This window comes from Oratosquilla oratoria, chromosome 16 (genome assembly GCF_046742065.1).
Source record: "Oratosquilla oratoria isolate Oo_2021 chromosome 16, ASM4674206v1, whole genome shotgun sequence".
Lineage (NCBI taxonomy): Eukaryota > Metazoa > Arthropoda > Malacostraca > Stomatopoda > Squillidae > Oratosquilla > Oratosquilla oratoria.
Genome location: NC_134792.1, coordinates 51,067,712 through 51,095,053, shown reverse-complemented (window position 1 = coordinate 51,095,053; position 27,342 = coordinate 51,067,712). Strand labels below are relative to the sequence as shown.

The window sequence follows — 27,342 nt, the reverse complement described above, 5'->3', positions numbered from 1 at the left end:
GGAAAGAAGGAGGGAAGGAGGGAGGGAGGGAGGGAAAGAAGGTGGGAGGGAGGGAGGGAAAGAAGGTGGGAGGGAGGGAAAGAAGGAGAGAGGGAGGGAAAGAAGGAGAGAGGGAGGGAAAGAAGGAGAGAGGGAGGGAAAGAAGGAGGAAGGTAGGGAAAGAAGGAGGGAGGGAGGGAAAGAAGGAGGGAGGGAGGGAGGGAAAGGAGGAGGGAGTGAGGGGAGGGAGAGAAAAAAGGAGGGAGTAAGGGAAAGAAGGGGGGAGGGGAAGACCGGCAAAAGATAAAAACAAAATGCATGGAAAAGATACAATTTCCTAATATGGTATCAAAAACTTACGAGACTAACACATTCTCAAACCATTTCCGTAACGAATCAAAGTTATTGATGTCTACAGTCCTGTCTATCTTCTGCAGATCGATGGAAGCCTATATATAGTCTTCTATCTGAAGCCAGATTATTTTCGTCATACGAAACATGATCCCTTATACATAATATAACAAAGAGGCGAAAAGAGAGGCAAGAGGATACTGAATTCTACATAAAGGAGGATCATTATTACAAAGATAACTACAAAACCAGCAAGAGCAAACCAGCACAGCAGATCAAGCTGAGCAGTAAGAGGTGGATGGTCATCTTGCCGAGTGTGATTTTTCATTTTTCAGCGAAGGCGCGTGAAATATGACCGGGAAGCAATTTCCAAATTCTTCAACGCTCCCTGAGCGTGAGTTTGACATTGATAAAAGTTACTCTGAGAGAAAAAAAAAAAAAAAAAAAAAAAAAAAAAAAATCACACTTTTTCTCTTCGTCCTTTTTCTTTTAAGATTTCCTTTGGTTCTTGAGAGAGGAGGCCCAAACCGACGACGATAAAAAGTGGGTTAAAAGATTCAAGAAAACCAAAGAAACTGAGGACGGTTAACCGACTGAGGAGATGAAAACCCAACGTTTCTTCAGGCAAAGAGCATCGAGGAGACTTCTGCCTTCCTCAGCACCAATTTTTTTCTTTTCTTTTGTTTATCTTTCATAAAAACAAAACAAAACAAAACTTGTTGACCAAAAGGGCAAGACGGAAACACCAAAAACTTCTTACAGAGGTCGACGAACAACTTGCCAATCCCACATGAGCGCCTGCATGCTTGCTAGAGTGTGACTCAAGAGCAAATGTCTTCCCACAGCAAGTGAGAACACCGTAAGTCTCCCAAGAATGGTGTCAGAAGTCATTCTCCCTCTCTCTCTCCTTTTCTTCCTAACCCTTCTCCCTCTCACGAATAAAGAGGAAGTTCCATACCACACCAAATGGAAGCACAATAGTCTACTGTAAGTACCCAAAGAATGGTGTCAAAAGCAATTTTCTCTCTCTCTCCATCTATCTATTGTCCCCTACCTCCATCTCTTTCTTCCCGCCCCCTACTCTCTCTCGTGAGTGAAGAGCAAATTCCATACCACAGCATGAGAGAGCACAATAGTCGACTGTGGGTATTCCAAGAATGGTGTTAGAAGTCTCTCTCTTTCTCTCTCTTTTCCATCTCTCTCTCTCCCTTTCTTCCCGTCACTTCTCTCTTTCATTTTTTCTCTTTTCTCTTACTCTTTTTCTCACCCCCTCTTTCTATCTTTTTCATTCCCCTCTTGCTCTCTTTTACTCTCTCTTTCCCTTTCTGCCCGCCACCTTTTCTCTCTAATTTTTCCTTCTAGCTCTCTTTTCAGTCTTATTTCCTCATTCTATCTTTTTCCTCTCTGTCTCCCTCTCCCTCTCTTTCTCTCTCTATTATCTCTTCTGCTGGTGTGTGCAGTCGTGGAGATAACCAAAAAAAATTATCTACAATCAGACCTTCTGACCCTTTGAATGTCTATTCAGACAACCCCCTTGGCAGACACGGAAATCTGTAGTTTAATCGCATTTATGATCAGGTGAGTCTGCATTAATCACCGTATCAAGAGAACAGGACTACCTACTGGATGCTATCAGTCATCGTGTTTGTGTCAACGTGAATGCAAACGCACCTGTGGGTATGCATGTGTGTAATGTGTATGTATGTGAATGTATGTATGTATGTGTGTGTGTGTGTGTGTGTGTGTGTGTGTGTGTGTGCATGTGTATGTGCGAATGTATGCGTGTGCATATGTATGTTTGTGTGTGTGTGCATGTGTATGTGCGAATGTATGCGTGTGCATGTGTATGTATATGTGTGTACGTATGTGTGCGTTTGAGTGTACATACGTATGTGCGTGCACGCGTTTGTGTGTGTGATTCACCATGGTCTTTGGATCACGTGTTGGACTCGTGTGTGTGTGTGTGTGTGTGTGTGTGTGTGTGTGTGTGTGTGTGTGTGTGTGTGTGTGTGTGTGTGCGCGCGCGCGTGTGCTTGTGTATGCGTGACTGCGTGCGTGTTTGGAGAGGATAGGAACGAGAGGCAGCTCTGGTCAACCATCAATTGGTATGCTGGTCAGCGTCTGTGGAATGTAATCGGATTACCTAAATCCCAACACGCCTTTGCTGTTGCTGAGTCTCATTAGTTGGAGTTGGCGAGTTTCGAGCTCCCAGACCAAGGATGGACTTCGCACACTTCTGGTCAGTCGCAATTTTGAAATTTTTTCCACATTTCATAGAGATACTCGTAACTCGTTCATGTAAGTTTATCAGAGGATTCCGAGCATAATCTTATGTGTTTGTCATTATGAGACTAATGACATTTTTCCACATTTCATTGAGATAGTCGTAACTCGTTTATGCAAGTTTATCTGAGGTTTCTGAGCGTATGTTATCATGTGTTTGTTATTTTGAGACTAATAATTATGAGGCTAGTTCCCTATCAGAAGGTGTTCATTATTTCTGCCTGAGCTAAAAGCTTAACTTGGTGATTTCTTCCTTGTGTCTCAATCTACCGTTGATAAACCTGTAAAATAGTCTCAGTTTACCTCAGTATTTACAACACCCCTTTCAAAATGACTTCCCTCCTCTCTGCTGATTCTTGTATAGTCTGCTGCAGAAGCCTAAAATGGCTTTTCACTTTATGAGTGACGAGATGATGAAAAAATTATATAAGAAAAAAAAAAAAAAATCTGATCCGTCCAAGACTGGGGTATGCGTCAGTGGTATGGGCCCCACACAGAGTGAAGGACATAAGCAAGATCGAGAGAATACAAAGGCCAACAACCAAATTGGTTCTTAGCCTGGCAGATAAATCATTCGAGCAGAGACTAAAAGCAGTGGGTCTGCCAACTTTGAAAGATCGAAGAGAAAGAGGCGATATGATCACAGTCTTCAGATCACTAAGATTGCACTGAGAGAAAGGATTTACTGATTAGAGATAGGAAGGATTTAAGAAGTCATAAGGAAACAAAATACATGTCTAAAAGATGTGAAGAATTAAATTGTTATATAGGTATATAAATACTTGGAATAGCTTAAATGGTGATATACCCCAAACTGGAACAATATGTACATACAAATCTATGTATGATAATTAGGATTTAAGGATATAGACCAATAGAGAATCATACATTAATCTGAAGTGATGAATTGGAGAATAGGAGACGGGAGGCCACGAGCGTTGCTCCTGTCCCGTACACTATAACTAGGTAAATATAAATAGGTAACACTAAAAGGGGGGGGGATGAAATTAAAATTATTAAAACAACTTTTGAAGGGCTCAAATACCCCAGAGGTTTACTTTGCTCCCTGGAGGAGAAGGCTCGTAGTATACTACGCAAGAAAAGAGAAAAGTCCAACACTAAGTATTGGGTGGTCCCAAATTCCAATCTAACGAGAGACCTAGACAAAATCTTATCGTCCTCCAACATTTGTCTTGCGACTTCCACAGGTACGAAAGTAAAGGACCTTTTAATCAAGAAGAAAGACCCAACCTTAAATATAAAACAGCGTAGTTACGAAATCCCGTGTGGTGGATGTAACAGAAAATACATCGGTGAAACCGGCAGAGGCTTAGACACCAGATTAAAAGAACATCGAGCAGATGTAAGACACCACAGGGTTAGTAGTGCAATGGTTAACCATGTCGACGAAAGAGGCCATCTACCAAATGGGACCAGGCAAAAATTCTCATGGATAACATTACACGGCAGGAAAGAAAGGCGATGGAGTCAGTTTTTATCAACATCCATGATAACATTAATAAGAGGACTGGGGATTTAATATGGGCTAAAGCAGCAGCACACTTTGTCGTAATGAATAATAAGCACAGAGCCCCTGATCCAGACGGACGTTTCAGCCACGCGAACAACAGGCGGATAATTGGTCCACCCGCTGTGACAGCCCGCCACACCGACAGATGAGGTCGAGTGGGGGACTAACCTGACACTTTGCCACGTTCCTTCTTTTGCCATATATATTGACCAACTTGACTTCAAACTATGTTCCTCTGAAGAAGCCACTCAGGCGAAACTAGTGAGGAATAAAAGTATTTCCCTCAGCCCGTGTTCCCTTCACCTCCTATCCACATAAATAGGTAAATAGGAAACCACACATAAACCCACTATCGGAGAAATAATACCGGAAGTACAGGAAAACTGTATATTTCGACTACTATCTGTAGACCTCTTCAGCAGAATAGTTACAAGAAGTTAGAGTACATTTATACCTGTACTCTAACTTCTTGTAACTATTCTGCTGAAGAGGACTACAGATAGTAGTCGAAATATACAGTTTTCCTGTACTTCCGATATTATTTCTCCGATAGTGGGTTTATGGTGAACATTTACAAATGTGTTATAACATACCAGTTTCCAAACCACACATGCTATCATTCTTGGCTATGCACTAAAAACCCACTATTATTTGGATTTAAGAAAAGAAGGAAATAACGAATTTCCGTATATTTCGATCACTTGCTGTGATCCTACTCAAGCGAAATACGTATTCCGCTTGAAGAGGATCACAGCAAGTGATCGAAATATACGGAAATTCGTTATTTCCTTCTTTTCTTAAAATCCAAATAATAGTGGGTTTTTAGTGCAATTACTAATGTGTAACGACATTACTGGACAGTTCTTGGCTCTGTTATACTCACGGGACGCTTGACAAGACTCTGCCAGGTGAAGTAGATGTGGGTGAAGTTGGCTGGAATAGGCACCGTGAAGTTGAGGGCGTAGGTGTTGATCACGCCTTCCCGCACGTAGTACAGCTCGGCAACCAGACCTGAAGGGGGAGAAAACACAAGCTGTCAATACAGGAGTAGAGCAAAGGAATAGAACAGAGAACGTTTTGTGCCCCATGGGGTGGGAGAGGGAGAGGGAGAGGGAGAGGGAGAGAGAGAGAGAGGGAAAGGGAGGGAGAGAGAGAGAGAGAGAGAGGGAAAGGGAGAGAGGGAGAGAAAGAGGAAGAGAGAGAGAGGGAGAAGAGAGTTGAAAGACGAAACTGTTTTATTTGGCACTGACATCATATTATATATATATATATATATATATATATATATATATATATATATATATATATATATATATTTATATTTATATATAAACCTTCTTTAACAGAATAGGAATTTGTTGGGGACAAAATGTGGACCTGAGAAAGGTCTAGAAAAGCAATTGGTTCTTGCCTACAATAAAATCGTGTCGATTTTTGCAGCACTAAACCTAAAACTTACTATCTTGTTTAAACAATTAAGAAATGCCCATAATTTGTGAATAAAATATACGACGCAACGAGAAACAAAATCCGTGGACAATATCCTTTCGGGCATTTGAAGATGCAATATACAAGACCCATAATACAGTGAAGCATGGGACTGCAGACTAACTTTCTCTCTGTGAGGGGAAGAAGAGAAGCAAGGGAGAATAGGAAAGAAGTGGTTTGGTATTTTGTCGCCAATTAACAGCACTTCCCTCAGTGAGGACATATCGCATCGACGAGGTTGGATGCGACAAAGAAAGAGATTCAACAAGAGTAGCAGAAAAAAAGAGTTGGTATAAAATAAAAGTTATTTTTATCCTCTTTTGTACATCAAGTGACTTGAATATCAGCAACATAAGTCTTGCACACAATGCTCCCATACAAAGAAGAGAGTGAAGAGAACAAGAATGTAGAGATACATCAGGAAACTTACATTGTTAAGCCTGAATAGACGATTGAGCTTAATTCGTTATACTTAAAGGATATTGTTCTGGATAATGTCAGTCATCTTATAATAAAACCTCGTTATGAAAGGATTAAAAAATCATATTAATAGGACTGGCTTCGTTTGCCCTAAATGGACGACTTGTGACAAATGCGTTACATTTAAAATATTTCATATTGAGTAACGTAGATAATTTGGTTTAGCTTATACTCATTTCTAAAGCACTAATACAATATTGCATAAAAACGCACGAGAACAAATAACGTAATAATACAAAAACTGCAATAACGGTGATAATATATAAACAAATAACAGAAATCATTATATTCGTACACGTAAGTGGTACAGAGAATAAGCCTAACGTTTTCTATACGAAAGCGTGAAATCACCAACACACTACCATAATGAAACGCCTTCTACCTTTACCCTTCCCGCCCCCCTTGAGTAATAGTAAGAGATGAAAGGAGAGCTTAATGCTGATAATAGAGGTAATATATAGAGCACAGTAAACTGAGCCGCTGTTTAGGAGAAGGTAATTGACCCTTCCAACTCCCACCTACCCCACCAACGTGGACCTAAAATTAGAAGTGGTTTATGTTAGCATTTCTGCTTAAGTTAGTTGCCTAATAGCTAACTATAAATAACAAAGGCAATCTTACTCTAATTACTCCCTTCATTATCTTTGATTATATGGACCTTGTTAACAACATTTGATTCATTTCACCAATGGGAAGGGCTGGGCTCGTGGCGGATTTGCCGCCGCCGGACATTTTCTCCCATTTCCTCCCACTGATCCACGCTGACGTCATCACTACCTCTCTTGCATGATACATACAGTGTATATATACATATACATATATATATATATATATTTATATAATAAATATATATACATACATATAGGCGTGTGTGTGTATTTACCTAGTTGTAAATTACGGTAAGGGGAGCTACGTTCGTGAGGTCCCGTCTTTGTATATCGCAGTGTCTAGTTTGCTCTTAAATTCGTGTATAGTTTTTGCACACACTATTGTTCCGTCCAGTTTGTTCCAGACATCCACCACTCTGTGTGGAAAGCTGTTTTTCTCAGGTCTCTTTTAGGTGTGTGTGTGTGTGTGTGTGTGTGTGTGTGTGTGTGTGTGTGTGTGTGTGTGTGTGTGTGTGTATGTGCGTGTGTGTGTGTGTGTGCGTGTGTGTGTTTCTATCAGGATTCCTGGGCCGTCCAGGACCAATCGTAAAATGTTGGCCTTGATAGGCTGCGAGTTTCATCCTGCATGGCCTCGGCTTTCCAAATCAGAACATCTATTTGACTTTAACCGCAACAAAATCCCTAAACGTTTTATTTTTGGTACAAAACGCTGTAACGAAGTCAATCACGAGAGATTGTTAGAAAGTAATCTAAAAACCTTGTACGGTGTAATTTTTCTTCTAAGATAAGTAACGCCGTGTCACAAATTAGTAAAAATGTCAAATTGCCCTATTCGGAGCTAAACGATACTCGTACATGTACTGGGCCAGGCACCAGGCGACTCGATAGTTCTCGTCACGAATTACCAAAGGGTGTAAAGGGAAGATCGATTCCTGCGCCTACACAAGAGCAATTCCGTTGTAAGCGTCCACCAATATCGATGTCAAGAGTGAAATAGTCCCCTCCATTCATTCCCCGAGGTACCCACGACAACCATAGTCACAATCGCAAAGAAAATAAATGGTACACTCGTCCCCGTAATGGAAAAGAGGTTATATATCATCAGTAGGCTTCAACATACCTACCCAACAACCTAACCAGTTACTACCAAAATACATACATACATATATACATACATAAAACACACATACAGATAATACAATACTACTGTTTGTATTATCTGCATTACTCGTATTATCTTATGCTAGTACTGTTCGTTATTTTTTATTATATTTCTTCCAGAAGATACTGGTATGTTATTAAAGACGGAAAGTCAATATATATATATATATATATATATATATATATATATATATATATATATATATATATATATATATATATATATATGGTGTTATTCACGGTTATTTATACCTTCTTCAGTAGAACAATTTCCTTATCAAGCCTCCTAATAACGGCTATTTGATTCGACGGCATATGTTTTACCTATACGAATAGCCAGATAATTTTGCCGTAATCACATATACGGCTACTCCATAAATTGTAAAACAAACAAATAATGTTTTGTAAATATAGTCTCTAGTCTTGAATAATGACAAATGTACACGCAAATGCGTTTTCGATACACAGGTTTATACGTACAAAAATGAGCTTACATGGGAGTATGTATGTATTCAAATAGTGTTTAGAATATGCATAGATATCCTTGTACATGTATACGAGTTGGAAAAATTGTATAAACTATCTAGCACAGTTTTGGTTAAATTTCTAATTTGTGTTTTAAATAGTTTTAAGCCAATTAATTCTCTTCTTGTCGTCAGTCTTATTTTCATGTATTCCTGAAATATTTTCCAAATGGTTCCAAGTCAATTTTGCCTTTTAAAGCACTCCGTGCATTACTTTTGATTCCATAAAATAATTATCATTCAAATTAACGTATTTCTATTAAAAGCAATTGCATGATTTGATGCAATTGGTTGCTGTCTTGTGAGATAAAATTATTGATCTAATATGATTTCTTTATTCATTATGACCCATCTATTCTTTCTAGTCTCATCTTGCATTTCACATATTATCCTAGTTAGAGAAACAAATCTATAATTTGACGTCTTTCCTTGCATGTGGGTTGAAGATCTATTCATTCTTATGTTTTTTTTTACAGTAATTTCCCTATTTTATTGAATTCAAGTGGTCTATTTTTCATTTCTGAACTTAACTGTACAATATGTCTGTGGCGTTTGTTCTCCTTTAGTACTTTATTTACATTTCCCCCTTTTCCCTTTAATGCTTTTGAATGTATTAATATTTCAGTTCTGCTTCAGCCGTTTTTAACATGTCGCTTTTCTCGATGGCCCCCAAAATGTAATTCTTTAGTACTTTGTATGTTTACTTTCTGTTTCATACAGTAAATTTCAAGTCTTATTTAAAATTTCTAACATTAAAATATGCCTGTTTTCCATTTTCTTTTTCAGAGAGAGAGAGAGAGAGAGAGAGAGAGAGAGAGAGAGAGAGAGAGAGAGAGAGAGAGAGAGAGAGAGAGAGAGAGAGAGAGAGAGAGAGAGAGAGAGAGAGAGAGAGAGAGAGAGAGAGAGAGAGAGAGAGAGAGAGAGAGAGAGAGAGAGAGAGAGAGAGAGAGAGAGAGAGAGAGAGAGAGAGAGAAAATGAGGAAGAATTGTTCCAGGCAGACAAAGAGAAAACGGATGGAGAGATTTGCAAAGACAAGATTTCATTTGATAAATATCAGGATGAAGAAATATGACGAAAATCAATGCCTGAACTAATCAATGGCAGCATATGATATTATATACGATCTAACAGGCGGAAGTAAGTGAATTCAGAAATAGCCTCGAATAAAACTGCGAGCCCATAAATCAAAAGATGAAATATTCAAGCTGAGTTTCCCCAACTTTTTTATGCTTCCGAGTCCAAGTGAGAGGGAGTAGGGGGGAAGAGGGAAGGGGGAAGGGGGAGGCAGGGGATTGGGGGGGGGATAAGAGGGTCGGTTGGGGATGGGGAGGGGTTGAAGTGTGTGTGGGGGGGAGGGAGAATCTACGAAAGAGTGGGGGGCTGCCACTGAGAGGCGTGTCCTCCGAAATCTACTAAGTAGATTCTGCATCTTTATTACCCCACTATATCCATTTTCAAGGTCTCGTAAAGCAACAACTCATAACACGCTGGCCATTATTAAAAACATACACAGGCGCTAATTAAAACCGTAAATCATTACACTAAGAAAAATAGGTGCACGTGCGTGGAAAATAGATATCCACTAATTGAGGACTGTTGGTCCTGTCCGGTGGACAAATCAACCTTCCCCCCAATGATTACCAATGATCTATGCAGAAGGGGAGATCCTCTCGCATGCAAGGGGAGAGGGGGCTTATGCGCGGGGACTAGAACAGAGGGGAGAAATCTTTATGGGACGAATTAACTGGTTTTATAGAAGTAATGGAAGAGTGAGTTTGTACACTGACATAAATCGGGACGGAGCGGACGGAGGGCAATTGAAACGGGGAGATTAGTTCGTATCGCGTTTCGAGTTTCGATTCCTCCCACCCCCCACACCTTCACCCCCTCCTCCTCCTCCTCCTCCCCCTTTCCCGACGTGGTTAATGGTACAGAGTCACGAGAGCTCTCAAAAGACACTACAGTTTCATCTGTGCCAATTTAACTTTCGTTGATAAGTATCTAATAACTTTTTCTAAAAATTAATGATGATGATGATGATGATGATGATGACGATGGTTATATGATGATGATGATGATATGATGGTGGTAATATATGATGATGGTGATATCATGATGGTGGTAATATATGATGACGGTGATGATTGTGATGATATGATGATATGGTGGTGATATGATGATGGTGATATGGTGGTGATGATTGTGGTAATACATGATGGTGATGACTGCGATGATATGATGATGGTGTGGTGGTGATATGATGGTGATGATTGTGGTAATATATGATAGTGATGATTGTGATGATATGATAATGGTGTGGTGGTGATATGATGGTGATGACTGTGATATGATGATGATTATGAAGATATGATGATAGTGATATGCTGCTGCTGCTGATGGTGATATGCTAACGATATAATGATGATGGTGATGACTTGATGATGACGGCTTCCGTGCCATTCTGTAAATTAGTTGCCACAAATTATTCTTAAATTCAATTTGATGTATTGATATCAAGAAGGTTCTTTTTGCACAGAGCAAGTGGATTGTACATGTACATAGTGGACAACAACCTTACCTTGAAACTGGTTGAACATTATCATAGGAGTTGAATATCATCCAATAGAATTCTTTTCCCGGAAGATTTGTAATGGACAACTCTGCTCTTATAAATCCCAGATAACCTTAAAAAAAAAAAAAAAAAAAAAAAAAAAAAAAAAGGGGAATAGTGTCTTCTATTGGCCGAATTAAATCTTCTGACTTTGGGCGAAATGAAATTCTTTATTTTACCACGAATTCCCCCCAAAAAACCTAAATTAACTTATTCGAAAGAGTATATACTTCCTTTAGTACCAGAGACTTCGCTCGGACGAAGAAAATCGTCAGCCATTAACAAGAAGAAAATCCTAAAATGTGTCAGAAAATAACCAGGTTCCCCTCCCCCCCCCCAAAAAAAAAAGACAAAAACCAAAAAGGTTATTCCCTCCCCCCCTTTGTTTCCTTTATCTCTTTCCCTTCTTGGAACCATTAGTGTGAGCAAACACGGCATAACAACGTATTTCTATAAAATGTTCTGTGTTTATTTCTGCGTGTTTATATTTACGTACGGAAGATAGATTACCCTAAATGGGTTCCACATACAAAAGTAGAAACAAGGAAAATTTTACTCAACTGATAAATAGTTACATTTTCTTTTACATATATATTATACACCAAAGGCTTTCTTCCCCCTTACACGGGAGGTAGCCACACACACAAAAAAAAAAGGCTTAGAAACCACTCCCACCCATTCCGTCTCCTACATACTCCACTCCCCTCTACCCTCTTCCCTCCCTCTTATCTTGGCACCTCCTGGATGACGGGTCATCCCTGCATCTTGTCCACTAAGTGAGATTCAACACTAGGAATTCTGCAGTATATTTGCTTGTGTTTACGTACTATGAACGCTACTTAGATGTAAATTTTGGACTCCCAATTCCAAAGAGGAATTGCCGTTCTAGTAGATGTGGGATTCGTACAGGTTGCGTACACACGCACACCCCCACACGTACACACGCACACACACACACACACACACACACACATATCCACGCACCCGCACAGATATGAATCAGCGATATATCTTGAATTCCATTTAAATGCAAGGAAGCATATATGAAAACCATTTAGACAATATGCTTGCCTTAATTGATACTAAAAGCAATATACACGCCTTCTTTGTCAAAAGGCAGTACAAGTAATCTTAGAATGTAATGCAAGAGGATAATTGCTCTCGATGATCACGACACACTGAAATTGAGGAAGAAAACTATCCATACTAGGAGCAACGACGCTGGTCAAATCTAGTCAGTATGTGGCTCCTGGGGTCATATTTCTCTTGTTGCTGTAATACATCACACAGTCAATTTTTACTTTAGAGTTCATTGATTTCATATTTTCTGTTTACCATTTTCAAGGGTCATCGTTCTTAGACGCATGGAGAAATTCATCTCGAAAATATTTTAGTTTCTTCATTTCCGGGTTGTCAAGTGTTCCCCCCGTCACACTTTGATCATTGCTGGAGGAAGTGTGTTGTTGTAAAGACTTACGTTGACTTGTGTGCCTCATTATGGACTCGACGTTAGGCACAGAAGTATGGTAGAGTCCTTTTTCTTGGCTGGTTTCTTATACCTATGTGGGTATTCACTTTCTCCATTCAAAAAGCATCTTGAATGAACGTTCATCTGGAAAATGGAACGGTTACTACGTCCGACTCTCAAGGCCTGAAGCTTCTTGAAACAACTGGAGTAATATCTTGATTCCTTTTTCTATCTTCCTCTTTAATAGATATATCAGCGACCCCGCCGGAGTATAAGGAATATGAGAAAGGGGAAAACTGGCTAAGCTGTTTTAGGCCAGCTGAACAAACAGATCTAATTTTGATACACATAAGACAACCACTGTCGCGTTTTCTTTGGCAGTAGTCAGTGGGTCACGTAATGTGCTAAGACCTTTTGGTCCATCACGAAGCGTTTAACCAATCATGAAGACAAACCCAGAGACGTTCTTCACCACCTACACGTGGTCTGGAGTCTTTCGTGCATTTAACAATTAGGTGGAAGACCAACCAGCTAAGTTTAAGTCCAATAACTCTTCATTAGGTACATCATTCCTGTATTCTTCTTGGAACTTGTTCATTCTCTGAATTCCTCGACCCACCTCTCGTCTCTTTTTTTTAACTTTCCTTTTTCATTTTCCCCTTTGTCTTTCACTCTCTCCCTATCTACACACTCATTCTCTCCCTATCTAGACACACACACACACACACACCTTTCCCCCTTCCATTCGTCTCCCTTTCCATCTCACATTTTCCCTTTCTCCGTCTCTCTTTCCTTTCCTTTCATCCTCCCTCCCTCCTTTCCTCAAGCATGCCGACATGAAATTTCTGGTCCATAGCGAGCTGAATGAGGATTATATTATATAAAGGTCAAAAGGTTCATCCCCTCTTCCTCCCTCGCTCCTTCTCTCACTCTAGTATATTCTCCAAAGCCACTTCTTTCCTTCCCCTCTCCCCTCTTTCTTCCCCTTTCCCCTCTTTGATATCCGTCCTCATATCCCACGTATTTCTCCGACGATCCTTCGGATTTCCCCTTTGGTAGAGCCAGACGCTTGCACCATGATGAACTGGGACCAAATGAAGTGTCACTACAATTCCAGCCCACCTGCTGGATGGCGTGGTGGCAAGGCGTTTTGGAGACATCATGGACGAAGACGCGAAGGATCTAGTAATGGGCTAGGGATTCTATCGGGAGCTGATAAGAGGGAGTAGTAGGGAGTATGAAGACATGGGGCGTATGGAGTTGGAATTCTGGGGGAAAGTTATGGGTAGTTGTGGAGTTAATGAGAAGGTGACGAGGGAGTAGGGGGAGGGATTTGCGCCTTGGAGTAGGAGATGAGGGGAGTAGGATAACTCCAAGGGATCTCTGACACAAGGGTTTTGGTGATGATTCAACTCCCAGACGGTTCCATTCAGATACTGGAAGACCCTCAAACCGACCGGGTTAAAGACCATCTCACCCATTCCCCTCGTTAAGATGACAAAAATATCCAAATTCCAGTTTTGCCTAAAACAGGCGACTCCATTCAGCTGTGAGCAGATACATCAGTTAACTCCCATCGCGAGGATGAAGCTTTTATTACATTCTGCTCTAACTAATTCCAAATTATTTTATTTAGCTGCAGGGAAGACCTCATTTTCAAAGAGAACAAAGAGAAAGGTGGAGAAATGCAGTCAACAATGCTTACTCTCGTCAGAAACGTAGCGATAGAGGTAACGAACTGTCAAAATTTAATTTTATTTACATGTCTATATGAATACAATATATATATATATATATATATATATATATATATATATATATATATATATATATATATATATATATACACACACACACACACATTTCTGTTTAAAATATTATTTCTTAAATTCATATATTCATTTGCTTATTTAATTCTTGGTTCTTTCGTTGCTTTGTTTACTCGCTAATTCCCTCACTTAACCGTTTTGGAGGGGATTTTCGCTAAACAAGTTTAATCAGCTTTAGGGCGACTTTCTGTCTGTTACAAAGTCCACTCTTCCTTTAACGTTTAAAGGGCTTTTCATATTTCTGTGTTTGTCCTGGCTAGCGTCAGACGATTGTACCAAGATCTTTTTAATTCCTCCGATTATTAAAAGGCTGAAATTATCTCGATTTTACTCAAGAACTGGATTAAGGTTATCGCCATAAGGAATCTTTCAGCACACTGACAGTATTCTCTGCCCACAAAAACTGCTAATATTTTTTCAGCTGAATTCTTTAAGCTTTTTCGTTGTTGCAAGTTTTTTGCTGAATAAGATCACCTACCAGCAGCTAGACTGAACGACAAAGTTCTTAAAACGCAGCAAATGGTCTCACCCGTGAATGATGGAACTTTGACATATTTCTTCTGGTCACCGCTAAGTGATTTCAAACATTTGAAGAAAACCAAACCGTTCAAAAGTTCCTCTAACTAGATCCCGGGCTGAACACCATTGAGCATTCATTCCCCTTAACACCAGAAGATTCCATCCAGATCCTGCGAACTCCACACCCGTTCCGGGGTTTAAACCCTGACAAGCCTCGGCGTGGGAGTCAATTGCTCCGCGGTGAGTTACACTACGACGCCCTGCGGAGCGATGAAGGGCCCTCTCGACGGTCACGTGATCAGCCACGACTCGTATACCATTCATGAAATTATCCTCCAGTCGCCAGGGTTATCTTGCGCGCGCGCGCACGCTCGCGTAATTGCACACTTGTGCCAGATATATGCGAGAGATTATCTTACACTAAGTCACGGGTAATTAGTGAGAATGTGTGTATAGATCTGGCGGGTCTCCGCTAATTTTGTATATGGACATCAAGCGTAATTAGGGCAGATGTTTTTTTTTTCGGTTTGCTGGTGCCACGGCAAGATACTTGTCTTGTGCGAGATTTTGGATTTTATAGATACTCAAACACATGCAAACTTACACACATTTAAACCTATGTGCACACATACATACATATCTATATACGTGCATACATACGTACATATCTTCGTATACATACATACATGCATGCATACATTCATTAATATTTACATACATGCATGCATGTATACATACATGCATACATACATGCATTAATAATTACATACATGCATGGATACATATAATCATATTTACATACATTACATACCTACATATTTACATACATGCATACATATGTTCATTAATAATTACATACATGCATGCATACATATATTCATATTTACATACATACATACATATTTACATACATTACATACATACATATTTACATTACATACATACATACGTACGCATCATACACGTGCGGTTATTGCAAGCGAAGAGCCGATTATTTTAAAACAAGGTAATGAAAGAAGGAACGCGTCGGCCGTGTTTAAGGCTCCATGAGGATGACGTACATAGTTGGTGCACCTGACGTGCCTCGGCGGACCGCACGCACGCACGCACGCACGCACGCACGCACGCACGGGCCGAATTAGCGAGCCAAGCCGAATGGAAAGAGATTGACAGATAACCGGCAAAGTGTTGAGGAAGGTAAGTGAGTGGTAGATTGCGTGCATGGCACTGCATAAGGGGGAAAGAAGAGGAGGAGGAGGAGGAGGAGGAGGGAAAAAAGAAGGAAGATGTCGAGGAGAGGAAAGAAAAGGGGGAGGGGAAGGAAGTAGAAGAATATTAAGAAACACGTAGAAAAAAAATATATATATGATATCTATGTGTAAGAGTTATAGCTATGGTATATCGATAAAGGAGGATAAGGAGTGGAAGAGAGTGATAAGTAAAGAGGAAGAGAGGAAAGTATTAGAAAAAAGGGAAGGAAAGCAGACATGTTGAGAAAAAGAGGAGAATCAGGGAAAGAAATGAGGCTGATCAAGAGGAAGAACAGAAAGAGCTGTGGTTGCAGATGGAGTAGGAGGAGGAGGAGGAGGAGGAGGAGGAGGAGGAGGAGGCGGAGGAGGAGGAGGGGAAGGAGGAGAAAAAGGGAGGAACAATAACAAGAGGAAGAGGAGGAAGAAGAGATAAAGGAGGAGGAAGAGAAAAAGGAACAGTAACAAGAAGAGGAAAGAAAAAGGAGTACTAGAAGCGTGGTGAGGAGGAGGAGGAGAAAGATGAGAAAAAGGGAGGAACAGTAACAAGAGGAAGAAGAAGAGGAGGAGGAGGAGGAGTCGGAGGAAGAAAAAGGGAGGAAAAGTAACAAGAAGAGGAAAGAAAAAGGAGTACTAGAAGCGTGGTGAGGAGGAGGAGGAGGAGGAGGAGGAGGAGGAGGAGGAGCAGGAGGGGGAGGAGGAGGAAGAGGAGCAGGAGGGGGAGGAGGAGGAAGAAAAAGGGAGGAACAGTAACAAGTAGAGGAAAGAAAAAGGAGTACTAGAAGCGTGGTGAGGAGGAGGAGGAGGAGGAGGAGGAGGAGGAGGAGGAGGAGGAAGAAAAAGGGAGGAACAGTAACAAGAAGAGGAAAGAAAAAGGAGTACTAGAAGCGTGGTGAAGAGGAGGAGGAGGAGGAGCAGGAAGAAGAGGAAGAGGAGGAGCAGGAGGATAAGGAGGAGAAGGATAAGGAGGAGGAGGAGGAGGATAAGGAGGAGGAGGAGCAGCAGGAGGAGGAACAGGAGGAGAGCGAAGAAAGGAAGAAAAGAAGAGGGCAAGGCTGAGGGAAGGGAAAGAAACGAGGGCATTACCCCCAACGAGGTGTTGAAAAGGTGGTGCTCGAGGCTGCCTGTGAGTGGTTGCAAGGTGTTCGAGAGATGGTCCTCGAGGGTTTCTACGGGCAAGTGCGAGGTCTCAAGAGGCCGTGGCAAAGGAGATCCGCTCGAGGCTGTGCGGTGCGCGAGATGTGGTCCTCGAAACTTTTCTTCTTTTGGATTTGGAGTATTTGGGACTCTCGGCGAGTGTCTCTCCAGAGAGGTGTTTGAGGTTCTACTTGAACGACTGCGCAACTGTCGAGACGCTGTGGGTTGTGGGTAATGTAGGTGCCTGTGGTGCGTCGAGGAATGAAAGAACAATGAGTTACAAGGCACGCGTGTTAATAAAGACATTTTCCTAAAATAAGCAATTTGACCCTTTAAGGGAAGTTGGTACAGGGAGACATCATATACGAAAAGAAACCTGGCACATTAAAAGTAAAAAAAAAATCTAGGACACTGGAGGGTCTGCCCCTCGAGCTGACGTTCGAGTACGAGCATGTCCTTATATGGAGACTTAATGGCAGGAAAGTGTCTAGTACCAGGCGTTTTGTGGCTTTAAGTAGCGATTAGGAACTAGGGAAGTGTTCTGGAGGGTTGTGTGTAACCAAGAAGGGATATGTAGGTGTATGAATGTTTGGGGAACATAGCCATTCAGTGCTTGGAGGGGGAAAACGTTGCTGGAGTGATGAAAAAGTGGCGTTCAAGGAGTTCTCAACGGTGGGGAAATGGCCGAGGCTCGTTGTTGCTTTGTTCCATGAGAGACTTTTGTTTCTGTTGCTTTTGTCATTTAGGATCGATTGGGCCACTAACCCTTTCACTCCGTCGTGGTCTCGTTCGCCTGAATAAAATCGTAATATGGAAACCAGAACAAATGTTTGTCGCCAATGGCAGTGAGCATAAGAATTAAAGAGACTGCAAGAGACCATAGGGCCTACACGAGGGAGTTCCATGTCCATTAACACCTATCATTCCCATCCATAAAGTACCTTCCCTTGAAACAACTGATAGTTTCAACGCTCACTACATAGTCACTAAGTCTTTCTCATTAACTGACCTCTTTATTGGTGACAGGACTCAGAACGAGACGCATGGCTATGGTGTGGGAATAAAATTGTCGAAAGTATGAAAGTATAATAAAGATGGACATCGCGTTAGCATGAACATTGTTGGTGATGAAGAGGCTTTGTTGATGGAACGATGGAGGGAGGCAATTGTTGGAGAGACCGAAGTTAGGGAGGAGTGTTTGGCTCGCAAGTTAGTCTAGCATGGAGTTGTGAATGCAGCCAGCTGTGATATAGCCGTGTAGATGTGGTGGACTCGTGGATCCGTTCACTGGCTGGAACAAGAACGGGTGGATACTATGACCTGTTATTTCTAATTTGACTGGGGTTTATTAGAAAATAGATATCATATCAACAACTGAAATGGCCTTTCCACGAAATACGCATTCACACGGAAGGGAAAAAAATCAAAACTTCACTGAAATTTAAAAATCAGGAATCGACTGTTCTGTAACACTGGTGGAGAAGGTTTTCGTTAATTCTCGATTTATCTGCACAGTATACTTGAATGAATGTCAGTAATATAAACAGAAAAGAAAAATAAGATTTTCGACGGATGCGTACATCCACCCACACTCGCCTCACCCCCTCCATTTTCCCAAACCCACACAGACGTGAATGTGTGTGTACGTATGAGTCAGCGCGTGTGTACGTGTGTGTACGTCTGTGTGTGCGTGTGCGTATGTGTATGTGTGTATGTGTGGGTGGGTTTACAAATGTACAACATATATCGAACAGGACCTGTCATACCCTGCAATCTTAAATGATCAATCTGTTCATCAACTTTACCAGCACGGCTTTGAAATGTCCCTACCTCTACTTTTTCTGTCTTCTTCATCACCATCTTCTCCATTTGCCATCGCCTCTTCTCTTCTTCTTCTTAAGTTACTTTACCGTACTCGCTGACCTAGTCACGTGATACATCGAGATGGCATTGACTTAATACAGTAAAAATATCCTTTTTTTTCTGGAATCCATTATTGACTCTCGGTCCATCAGCGTGGATTGATAGTCTCGCTGGAGGGGGTGGCCTTGTTAATTAAACAGCAATTCTACCCCAACCCCAAGTCTGTCCACTTGTTTAATTCTTTATGTCTCTTCCAGTTCCTTTCTTTTCCTCTTTCCTTCCTTCCTTCCCTTTCCTTCTTCCTTCCTTCCTTGCCTTTCCTTCTTCCTTCCTTCCCTTTCTCTCTACCCTTCTTTCGCTTATTTCTTCCTTACGCCTTTACTTCGTTTTATCATCCCTCCTTTATTCCTTCCCTATTTCCCCTTCTGTGTTCTCCTACTTCTTAGCATCCTTACCTCTCTCCTTCCTTCCTTATTTGATTCTTTTCTTCTTTCATTCCTTCCTTCCTTTCTGCTTCTCTTCCTGTCGTACCTCCCTCCTCCTTTCATCTTTCTTCGTTTTTTTTTTTTTTTTTACTTTTTCGTTTTTTTTCTTCTTTTTCCCTCACTTTGTCCTGCATTTCAATATTTTCTTTACTTGTCCTTTCTTCCATCACTTGGATTTTTATTTTACATTTTGCGATTCCCGCCCCGTTATTCAATTCCTTTTCATTTCCCGTTTCTCCCTCTCTAACTTCCTCGTTTCTTTTCTGATCTTCTATTGCCTTTTCTTCTCCTATTTCTTACATCTTCCTTCCCGGTCACCCCCTTTCCTTCCCTTTCCTTCCCTTCCCTTATTTCCCTTTCTTGTCTCTTCTTTTTGTCCTTTTTTCATTCACCCCCCACTTCTCTCTTCCTCCATTCCTCTCTCTTCCTTGTCTTCTACTTCTCTTTTTCCCTCTTCTCTTCTCTTCCACTTTTCTGCTCTCTTCACTGCCTCTTTTTCTTTCCTTTTCTTTCCATATTTTTGCTTCTCCTCTTACTTCTACTATAATTCTACCTCCTTTGCTTTCTGTTCTTTTCCCCTTTTCCTCCTCCTCTTCCTATTTTTCCTCATTTCCCTACTCCTTATGTTCTTCTCTCTAGCCTATGTTCATTCTTTCATTCTCCTTGTGCCCAACCTCCCTGTTCTCCTGGATGCCCCCCCCCCTGGATCCTCCACTTTTACTTCCTCTCCCTCCTTCCCTCTCCTACTTCTCTTCTTTTCCTCTCATATACCCTCTCTCTTCCCACCTTTCCTCCTCTCACCTCCCCTCTTTTCCCTCGCCTCTCCTCTTTTCTTATCTTTTATTCCCTTTCCCGTTCCATACTCTTCAACTTCTCATCTCTCTTCCACCTTCCCTCTCCACCCTTTCCCTACCTTCATCTCACTCCCCCCTCCTCACCCTTCCCCCCTCCCTCCTCCTCATCTCACTTCCTCCTCCCGTGACCTCATCTCCATACACTCCTTCAGGAGGGCAAGCCTAAGGGCATCACGAGAAGTCGTCTCGATAGGATCAACCAACTCCTCTCTCTCTCTCTCTTTTTTCTTTTTTTTTCCGACTCCTCTCTTTCTTGTCCTCTTTTTTTTGTCGTCTCCTCCTTTTTTCTTTTCACCTCCTCTTCCTCCTCCTCCTCCTCCTCCTCCTTTTCTTCTTCTTCCCGTCTCCTCTTCCTCCTTTTTTCTCTCTACCTCCTCCTCCTTTTTTCTTTCCACCTCCTCCTCCTCCTCCTCCTCATCTTCCTCCTCCTCTCGTCGTCGAATGCCATGACAAGGAGAACCCTCCTCTCCTGACATACCACAACGTCAGCAATGCGGCGGGCCCGGGTCCGGGTTTCAGACTCCATTCAGACCCAGACCATTTCGAGACCGCAGCTACCGACCCACTTAGCCCCCAGACCGCCTCGGCCTAGGGCGAAATGACCCGATAACAACACCCGCCAAGACTCGGCCAGTCGCACAACCCAGCAGCAAAAGTGACCCAGGAAAGATAAATGGATAGAGACAGAAGTGTGAGTGTGTGAGTGTGTGAGTGTGTGAGTGTGTGAGTGTGTGAGTGTGTGTGTGTGTGTGTGTGTGTGTGTGTGTGTGTGTGTGTGTGTGTGTGTGTGTGTGTGTGTGTGTGTGTGTGTGTGTGTGTAAGGTGTGTCAGGAAGGACTGGAAAAAGGAGAAGGACCCTAAGGCGTTAGAGGTGAACGAAAAAAGAGACGACGAAGAGCGAAGAGCAAGAAGACAGAATAAGGAATATATCAAAAGGAGTGATGGAAGGGGAGAGGAAAAAGACGGGAGATAGTATTGGGGCAAAGTAAAAAAACAAAATAAAATAAAATGAAAAGAGAGGGATTAATAAGGGGAGCAATAATGGATGAGGGAGTGGGGGGTAAGGGGGGGAGTCCCAGAAGGGTGGAGTGGCGGAAGGGAGGGGGGGGAGGACCATATCGACGGGAAGTGTACAGTATAGTTGTGGCGCAAATTCGGGGTTCTGAGGTGGATCCGACAGAGGAGGGAAGGAAGAGGAAGCGAGGAGGAGGTGATGACGAGGAGGAATACGATGAGGAGAAGGACGAAGGGGGAAGAGGGTGAGAAGAAAGAGGTGAAGGAGAAGGAAAAGAGGAGGAAAAAGAAGAGAAAAAAGCGACGGAGAAGGAAGAGCGTAGGAATCAGAGAAGGAAAAAGAAAATGAGGAAAAGGAGAAGTTGGAAAAGAGGTTGAGGAGGAAAAGGAGGAGAAGGAGAAGAAGAAGGAGAAGGAGGAAAGCAGGAGAGGTAGGAGAAGTAGAATAAAGAGGAGAAGAAAGGGAAAAATGAAGAGGAGAAAGAAGAAGAAAGGGAAAATGTGGAGGAGAAAGAGGAGAAAGGAAAAAATGAAGAGGAGAGAGAGGAGAAGAAAGGGAAAATGAAGAGGAGAAAGAGAAGTGGGAGGAGTGAAGGAGAAAGAGAAGTGGGAGGAGCTGGAGGAGAAAGAGAAGCAGAAGGAAGAAGGATAAAGAGGAAAAGGAGGAGATAACAGGACGGGGTAGAGGGAGGAAGAGGCCAAATAAATGGAAAAGAAGAAGAAGAAGAAGGAGCATGAGGAGAAGGAAGAATAAAGAAAAGAGAGAGGGGGAGGGGAGAGGTACAATGACGTTCGAAAAGAATACATACTACTGATGTAATCATTAATCTAAGCCGGCATACAAGTTTGAAGTGTATGGTGGCGGGAGGGGGAGGGGAGGGAGAGGGGGAGGGGGGCTGTGCGAGGAAGCCAGCAGGGGGCTGTGGCGGCTGTGGCGGCTGTGGCTGTGATGGGTTTGGTTGCGGCTGTGGAAGCCAGTCGAACGAATGGGGGAACATTGCTGTGGAGAGATGGGACGCAGTTTGTGTTGTATCGTTCCGAATTACAGACGAGATAGAGTTTGCTTTGGTAAAGGGGGATGGAAGACCGCAAGGAGGAGGAAGAGGAGGAGGAGGAGGAGGGGGAAGATAAAGTGTTGCGGTAGGAGGGGAAGAGGAAGAATAGCAATAGCAGCAGCAGTATTAGTAGCAGTAGTAGCAGTAGTAGCAGCAGCAGCAGTAATAGTGGCAGTAGTAGTAGTAGTAGTAGTAGTAGTAGTAGTAGTAGTAGTAGTAGTAGTAGTAGCAGCAGTATTAGTAGCAGTAGTAGTAGTAGTAGTAGTAGTAGCAGTAGTAGTAGCAGTAGTAGTAGTAGCAGCAGCAGCAGCAGCAGTAATAGTAGTAGCGTCTGTAGGACACAGATCGTGACTGCCTTCACCACATGGTTCCACGAGGATGGAGATTGTTTAAAGAAGAAGAAGAAGAAGTAGAAGTAGAAATAGTAGTAGTAGCAGTAGACGACAGATCCTGATTGCTTCCACCTCAGAGTTCCACGAGGATGGAGGTCGTTCATTTGTATAAAAAAGTAGTAGTAGTAGTAGTAGTAGTAGTAGTAGTAGTAGTAGTAGCAGTAGTAGTAGAAGTGGTAGTAATAGTGGTAGTAGTAGTAGTAGAAGCACTAATAGTGGTGGTGGTAATGTTAGTAGTAATAGTGGTAATAGTAGTATGAGGAGGAGGAGATGGAAGACAAGTAGATGGAGGATGAGAAGGAAGACGAAGGAGAGGAGAAATAGCAATAGGAGAGAGAGGAGGAGAAAGAGGAATAGGAAGAGGAGGAGGAGGAGGAAGAATATGAGGAGGGGAAAGAGGAGGAAAATTAGAATTAGGATATGGATAACAAAGAGTGGAGTAACAAAATAATGAGTAGGTGGAGTAGGAGGAGAAGGAGGAGGAGGAGGAGGAGGAGGAGGGGAAGGAGGAGGAGGAGGAGGAGGGGGAGGAGGAGGGGGAGGAGGAGTGGAAGGTGGGAGGAGGAGGGGGAGGAGGAGGAGGAGGAGGAGGAGAAGGAGGAGGAGGAGAAGGAGGAGGAGTTTGGCTAGAAAGATGAGGAATGTCGAAAACACTGGAGATGGAAATTTTAATGAAAACATATAAAGAATAAATGGAGATAAAGAGGGAGGAAAATGAGAGAGGGAGAAGGAAACGAAGAGGAAAACGAAATATAGAAGGAAGGGAGATGGAGAAAAGCAAACAAACAAACACACACAGGCGAAGGAATAAAGGGAGGATTGGGAAGGAGAAGAATGGGAAAAGGGGGAATTACAAGTTAATGAGTAAAGATAAGTGGAGCTTCGGCGACAAAGAACAGAAAGAGGGGACGAATCACAGGTAATGAGGGGATGAAAAGGAGGGGAGGAGAGAGGGAAGGAAGGTGGAAAAGGGGGAGGGAGGGAGGGAGGGAGGGAGGGAGAGAAGGAGGGAAGGAATAAAGGGAGGGAAGAACAGAGAGAGGGGACGAATCACAGGTAATGAGGGGATGAAAGGGAGGGGAGGAGAGAGGGAAGGAAGGTGGGAAAGAGGGAGGGAGGGAGGGAGGGAGGGAGGGAGAGAACGAGGGAAGGAATAGAGGGAGGGAAGAACAGAAAGAGGGAGTGACAAAGGGAGGGGGGGGAGAGTGGGAGGAACAACAAGAGGGGAGGTATCACTTGTAACGAGGGGATGAAAGGGAGGAAAGGAAGGGGAGGAGGAGGAAAAGAGGGAGGGAGAAATGAAGGAAGAAAGGGAAGAGGGAGGGAGAAAGGGAGGGAGGGAAGGAAGGGGTGTGGGGAGAATGTTTGGTTGGAACAGCGGGGAACTAAATAGCGTTGAGCAGGAACGAGTACGATTACTCGACACAGTGAAGACTAGGAATGTCACAACAAAACAAGAAGAGGAGGAGAGAAGCGAGACTAAACTGCTCGGCGAGGTGGGTACGAAAGAGGACATTTCAAGAGGCGGAAGAGGAGGGGAGGAGTTGCGAAACAATACCTGAAGGGATTAAGGAGTAAAAGAACCAGGAGGAGGAGGAGGAGGAGGAGGAGGAGGAAGGGGAGAGAGGGTAAACGAGACGGGAGGGAGAGAGAGAAGGAGAGAGAGGAGAAAGAGGACAGAGAGAGAAGGAGAGAGAGGAGAGAGAGAGGAGAGAGAGAAGGAGAGAGAGAAGGGTAGAGTTTGAACGAAGGAGAGGGAAGAGGGGAGAGAGGGGGAGAGGGAAGAGGGGAGAGAGGGGGAGAGGGAATTATCTTTAGAACGTGCTCCTTCCGTTCTATAGTATTAGGCAGAACGTGCCCCTCTCGTTCGGTCGTATTATGGTGAAGATCGTCTTCTATATGCGAACGTGGGATGCCTTGGACATGAGGGAGCCACGAGCGTGGCTCTGCGCAGTTTTCGTTCCACATCATCTGTTGTCGTCATGCTACATGATCAGTAGTTCACAACAAAGTAATGTCGTAGCACATTGGTAAAATTATACTAATGACCCACTTTCGGAGAAGAATAGGCGAAAGTAAAAAGATCCGTATATTTCGATCACTATCTGTGATCCTCTTCAGCAGATGAAGAGGATCACAGATAGTGATCGAAATATACGGACCTTTTTACTTTCGCCTATTCTTCTCCGAAAGTGGGTCATTAGTATAATGATCAGTAGTATTTATCCCACACGGCCGACAGTATTCATACAACTTCGATGGCGCAGTGGTGGGGTTCGCGGCCGCCACTACGACGGTCCGTGTTCGAATCCTGCCCAGGGGTGAAATCATTTCAGTATCGCTGCGCTGTGAGTCGTTACTTCCAACTCTCGTGAGCGGGGAGTTGGGTGTGCGTGTGCGTGTAAGGTCACAGTATTACCCATAGACCGGTCATATACGAGCTCTGAGCTCTCTTCCGGGAGGGTAATAGCTGTCGATCACGTGTCCAACACGTGATTTAAGACCATGGTGAATCACACCATGTACTATCAAGGATATTCACGTTTTAATATCGAGAGTTTTGATTGTCTTTGTGTATGAAATTCATGATATTCAGATGACTGCATTCACAACAATTTGCCCGGGATATGCAAGCATTGTGACTTACTCCCATCATCGAGTCTGGGTATAACAACTTAGGGAATTTCTGTAATATCCATTGTGCTCTCAGTATTTATATCATCAATATTTTTTTACCCTCTCTCCTTTCTTTAGCTTTCCCTTTTTTACGTGTTGTCGTTGTTGTGCCGTATCATTGGTTCCATTTATTTGATGAGTGTGTGTACAACTAGATACACGCACACACAAACACAATTATATATATATATATATATATATATATATATACATATGTGTGTGTGTGTGTGTGTGTGTGTGTGTGTGTGTGTGTGTGTGTGTGTGAGAGAGAGAGAGAGAGAGTGTAAACATATGAACGAACAAAGTGTCTGAAATAGGTGCAAGACTAGACAAAAGTTAGGCCTGGACAAAAACAAGATACGAGGCTGATGAAATCAGATTCAACAGCCTAAAAGAAAACAAGTACAAGAATTTTTCACACGCTGTCCGATAACAAGGCAACCGACCACCAAAACTGAAAGAGGATAAACTGAAAGCACTTACGAGGAAAAAAAAAATAAACGAAATGCTGTGCCATTGGGGAGTGAGCGATGGGGGAGACGGAGGAAGAGAAGGAGGAAGAGGAGGAGGAAGAAGAGGAGGAAGAGGAGGAAGACGAGGAGGAAGAGGAGGGAGCCAGGTGGGTCTGGAAGCTGTTTGAAAGATAAAAAGAACGTAAAGATAAACGAGAGCCTAAAAGAAAAAAAAAAATGACCAGCAAGGGACGAGAAGCCGGCGGTGGTTTGAGCAGAACTGAACCAGAGGAACATTGGGATCGAGAAATTGGGCCAAGGAACCGAGCCTCCTCGGCTTTTGGCAAATTCTTGGCAAATTGGAGCAAATGCAAACACACTTGAAGCCTTCTGACGTATGTACTTTGACATATACAGATGCAAACACACTTGAAGCCTTCTGACGTATGTACTTTGACATATACAGATGCAAACACACTTGAAGCCTTCTGACGCACGTACTTTAATATATACGACCCGCCTTCCGAAGTCAAAGAAGAAACATACAAACTGTTGTCAGTCAACCAAAACACAGAAGAGAAAAAAAGAAGAAGAGAAGAAAATGAGGAGGGACAGGGGGAGCAAGAAAGGGACGCAAATTACAAAGAAGTAAAGAAGAAGGACGCCGCTGTCAAGTTTCATTATGTTTATGCCGGAGGATTATGTCTATAAAAACAGGACGATAAAATGGCCTTAAGCTAAGGCAACTCGGATGTAGAAGTTTGATATTTTAAGGTGAGCAACTTTTGCACTGCTGGTAACTGTGTATCTGTGTGCGCGCTTGCTCACTTGCGTGCGTGCGTGTGTGTGTGTGTGTGTGTGTGTGTGTGTGTGTGTGCGCGCGTTTAGGCTGTCGGTGCGAGTAGGGTGATATGATTCCAGCCCAGAAAGAAAATGGAGCAAAAAGGTGCAAAAGAAAATGGAGGAAAAAGCGACGAAAACATGAAGATGGGAAGGAAGAAAGAAGAGTATTACGACAAGAAATGAAAATTCCCAATCTCAGAAATGCCTCCAGAGTTTAAGGAAAGAAAAATTAAAGACAAAAAAAGACGAGAAATAATGTGATGACAGAGACTTTTTGCAAAGATGGAGATGAAGGCCACAGGTAGGAAAATGAAAGGGGAAAGATAAGGCGAGTAAAGGAAAGAAGAAGGCCATTGAAAAAAAGGAGGTAAAGGAAAGAAAGAGAGAGAGAGAGAGAGAGAGAGAGAGAGAGAGAGAGAGAGAGAGAGAGAAAGAGAGAGAGTGAGAGAGAAAGAGAGAGAACGAGAGATAGAACGAGAGAGGGAGAGAGA

The 27,342-nt window shown here is 42.6% G+C and overlaps 1 protein-coding gene across 8 annotated transcripts in view; it reads right to left on the bottom strand.

The window, feature by feature from the left end:
* dnt (tyrosine-protein kinase Dnt) overlaps positions 1–27,342 on the bottom strand; it is a 581,353-nt gene that overhangs the window by 145,532 nt on the left and 408,479 nt on the right. For all 8 annotated transcript variants that reach the window (XM_076199777.1, XM_076199779.1, XM_076199778.1 and 5 more), the window contains exon 3: positions 5,028–5,155. In XM_076199777.1, the coding sequence (XP_076055892.1) occupies positions 5,028–5,155 (128 nt within the window). The remainder of the gene's footprint in view (positions 1–5,027; positions 5,156–27,342) is intronic.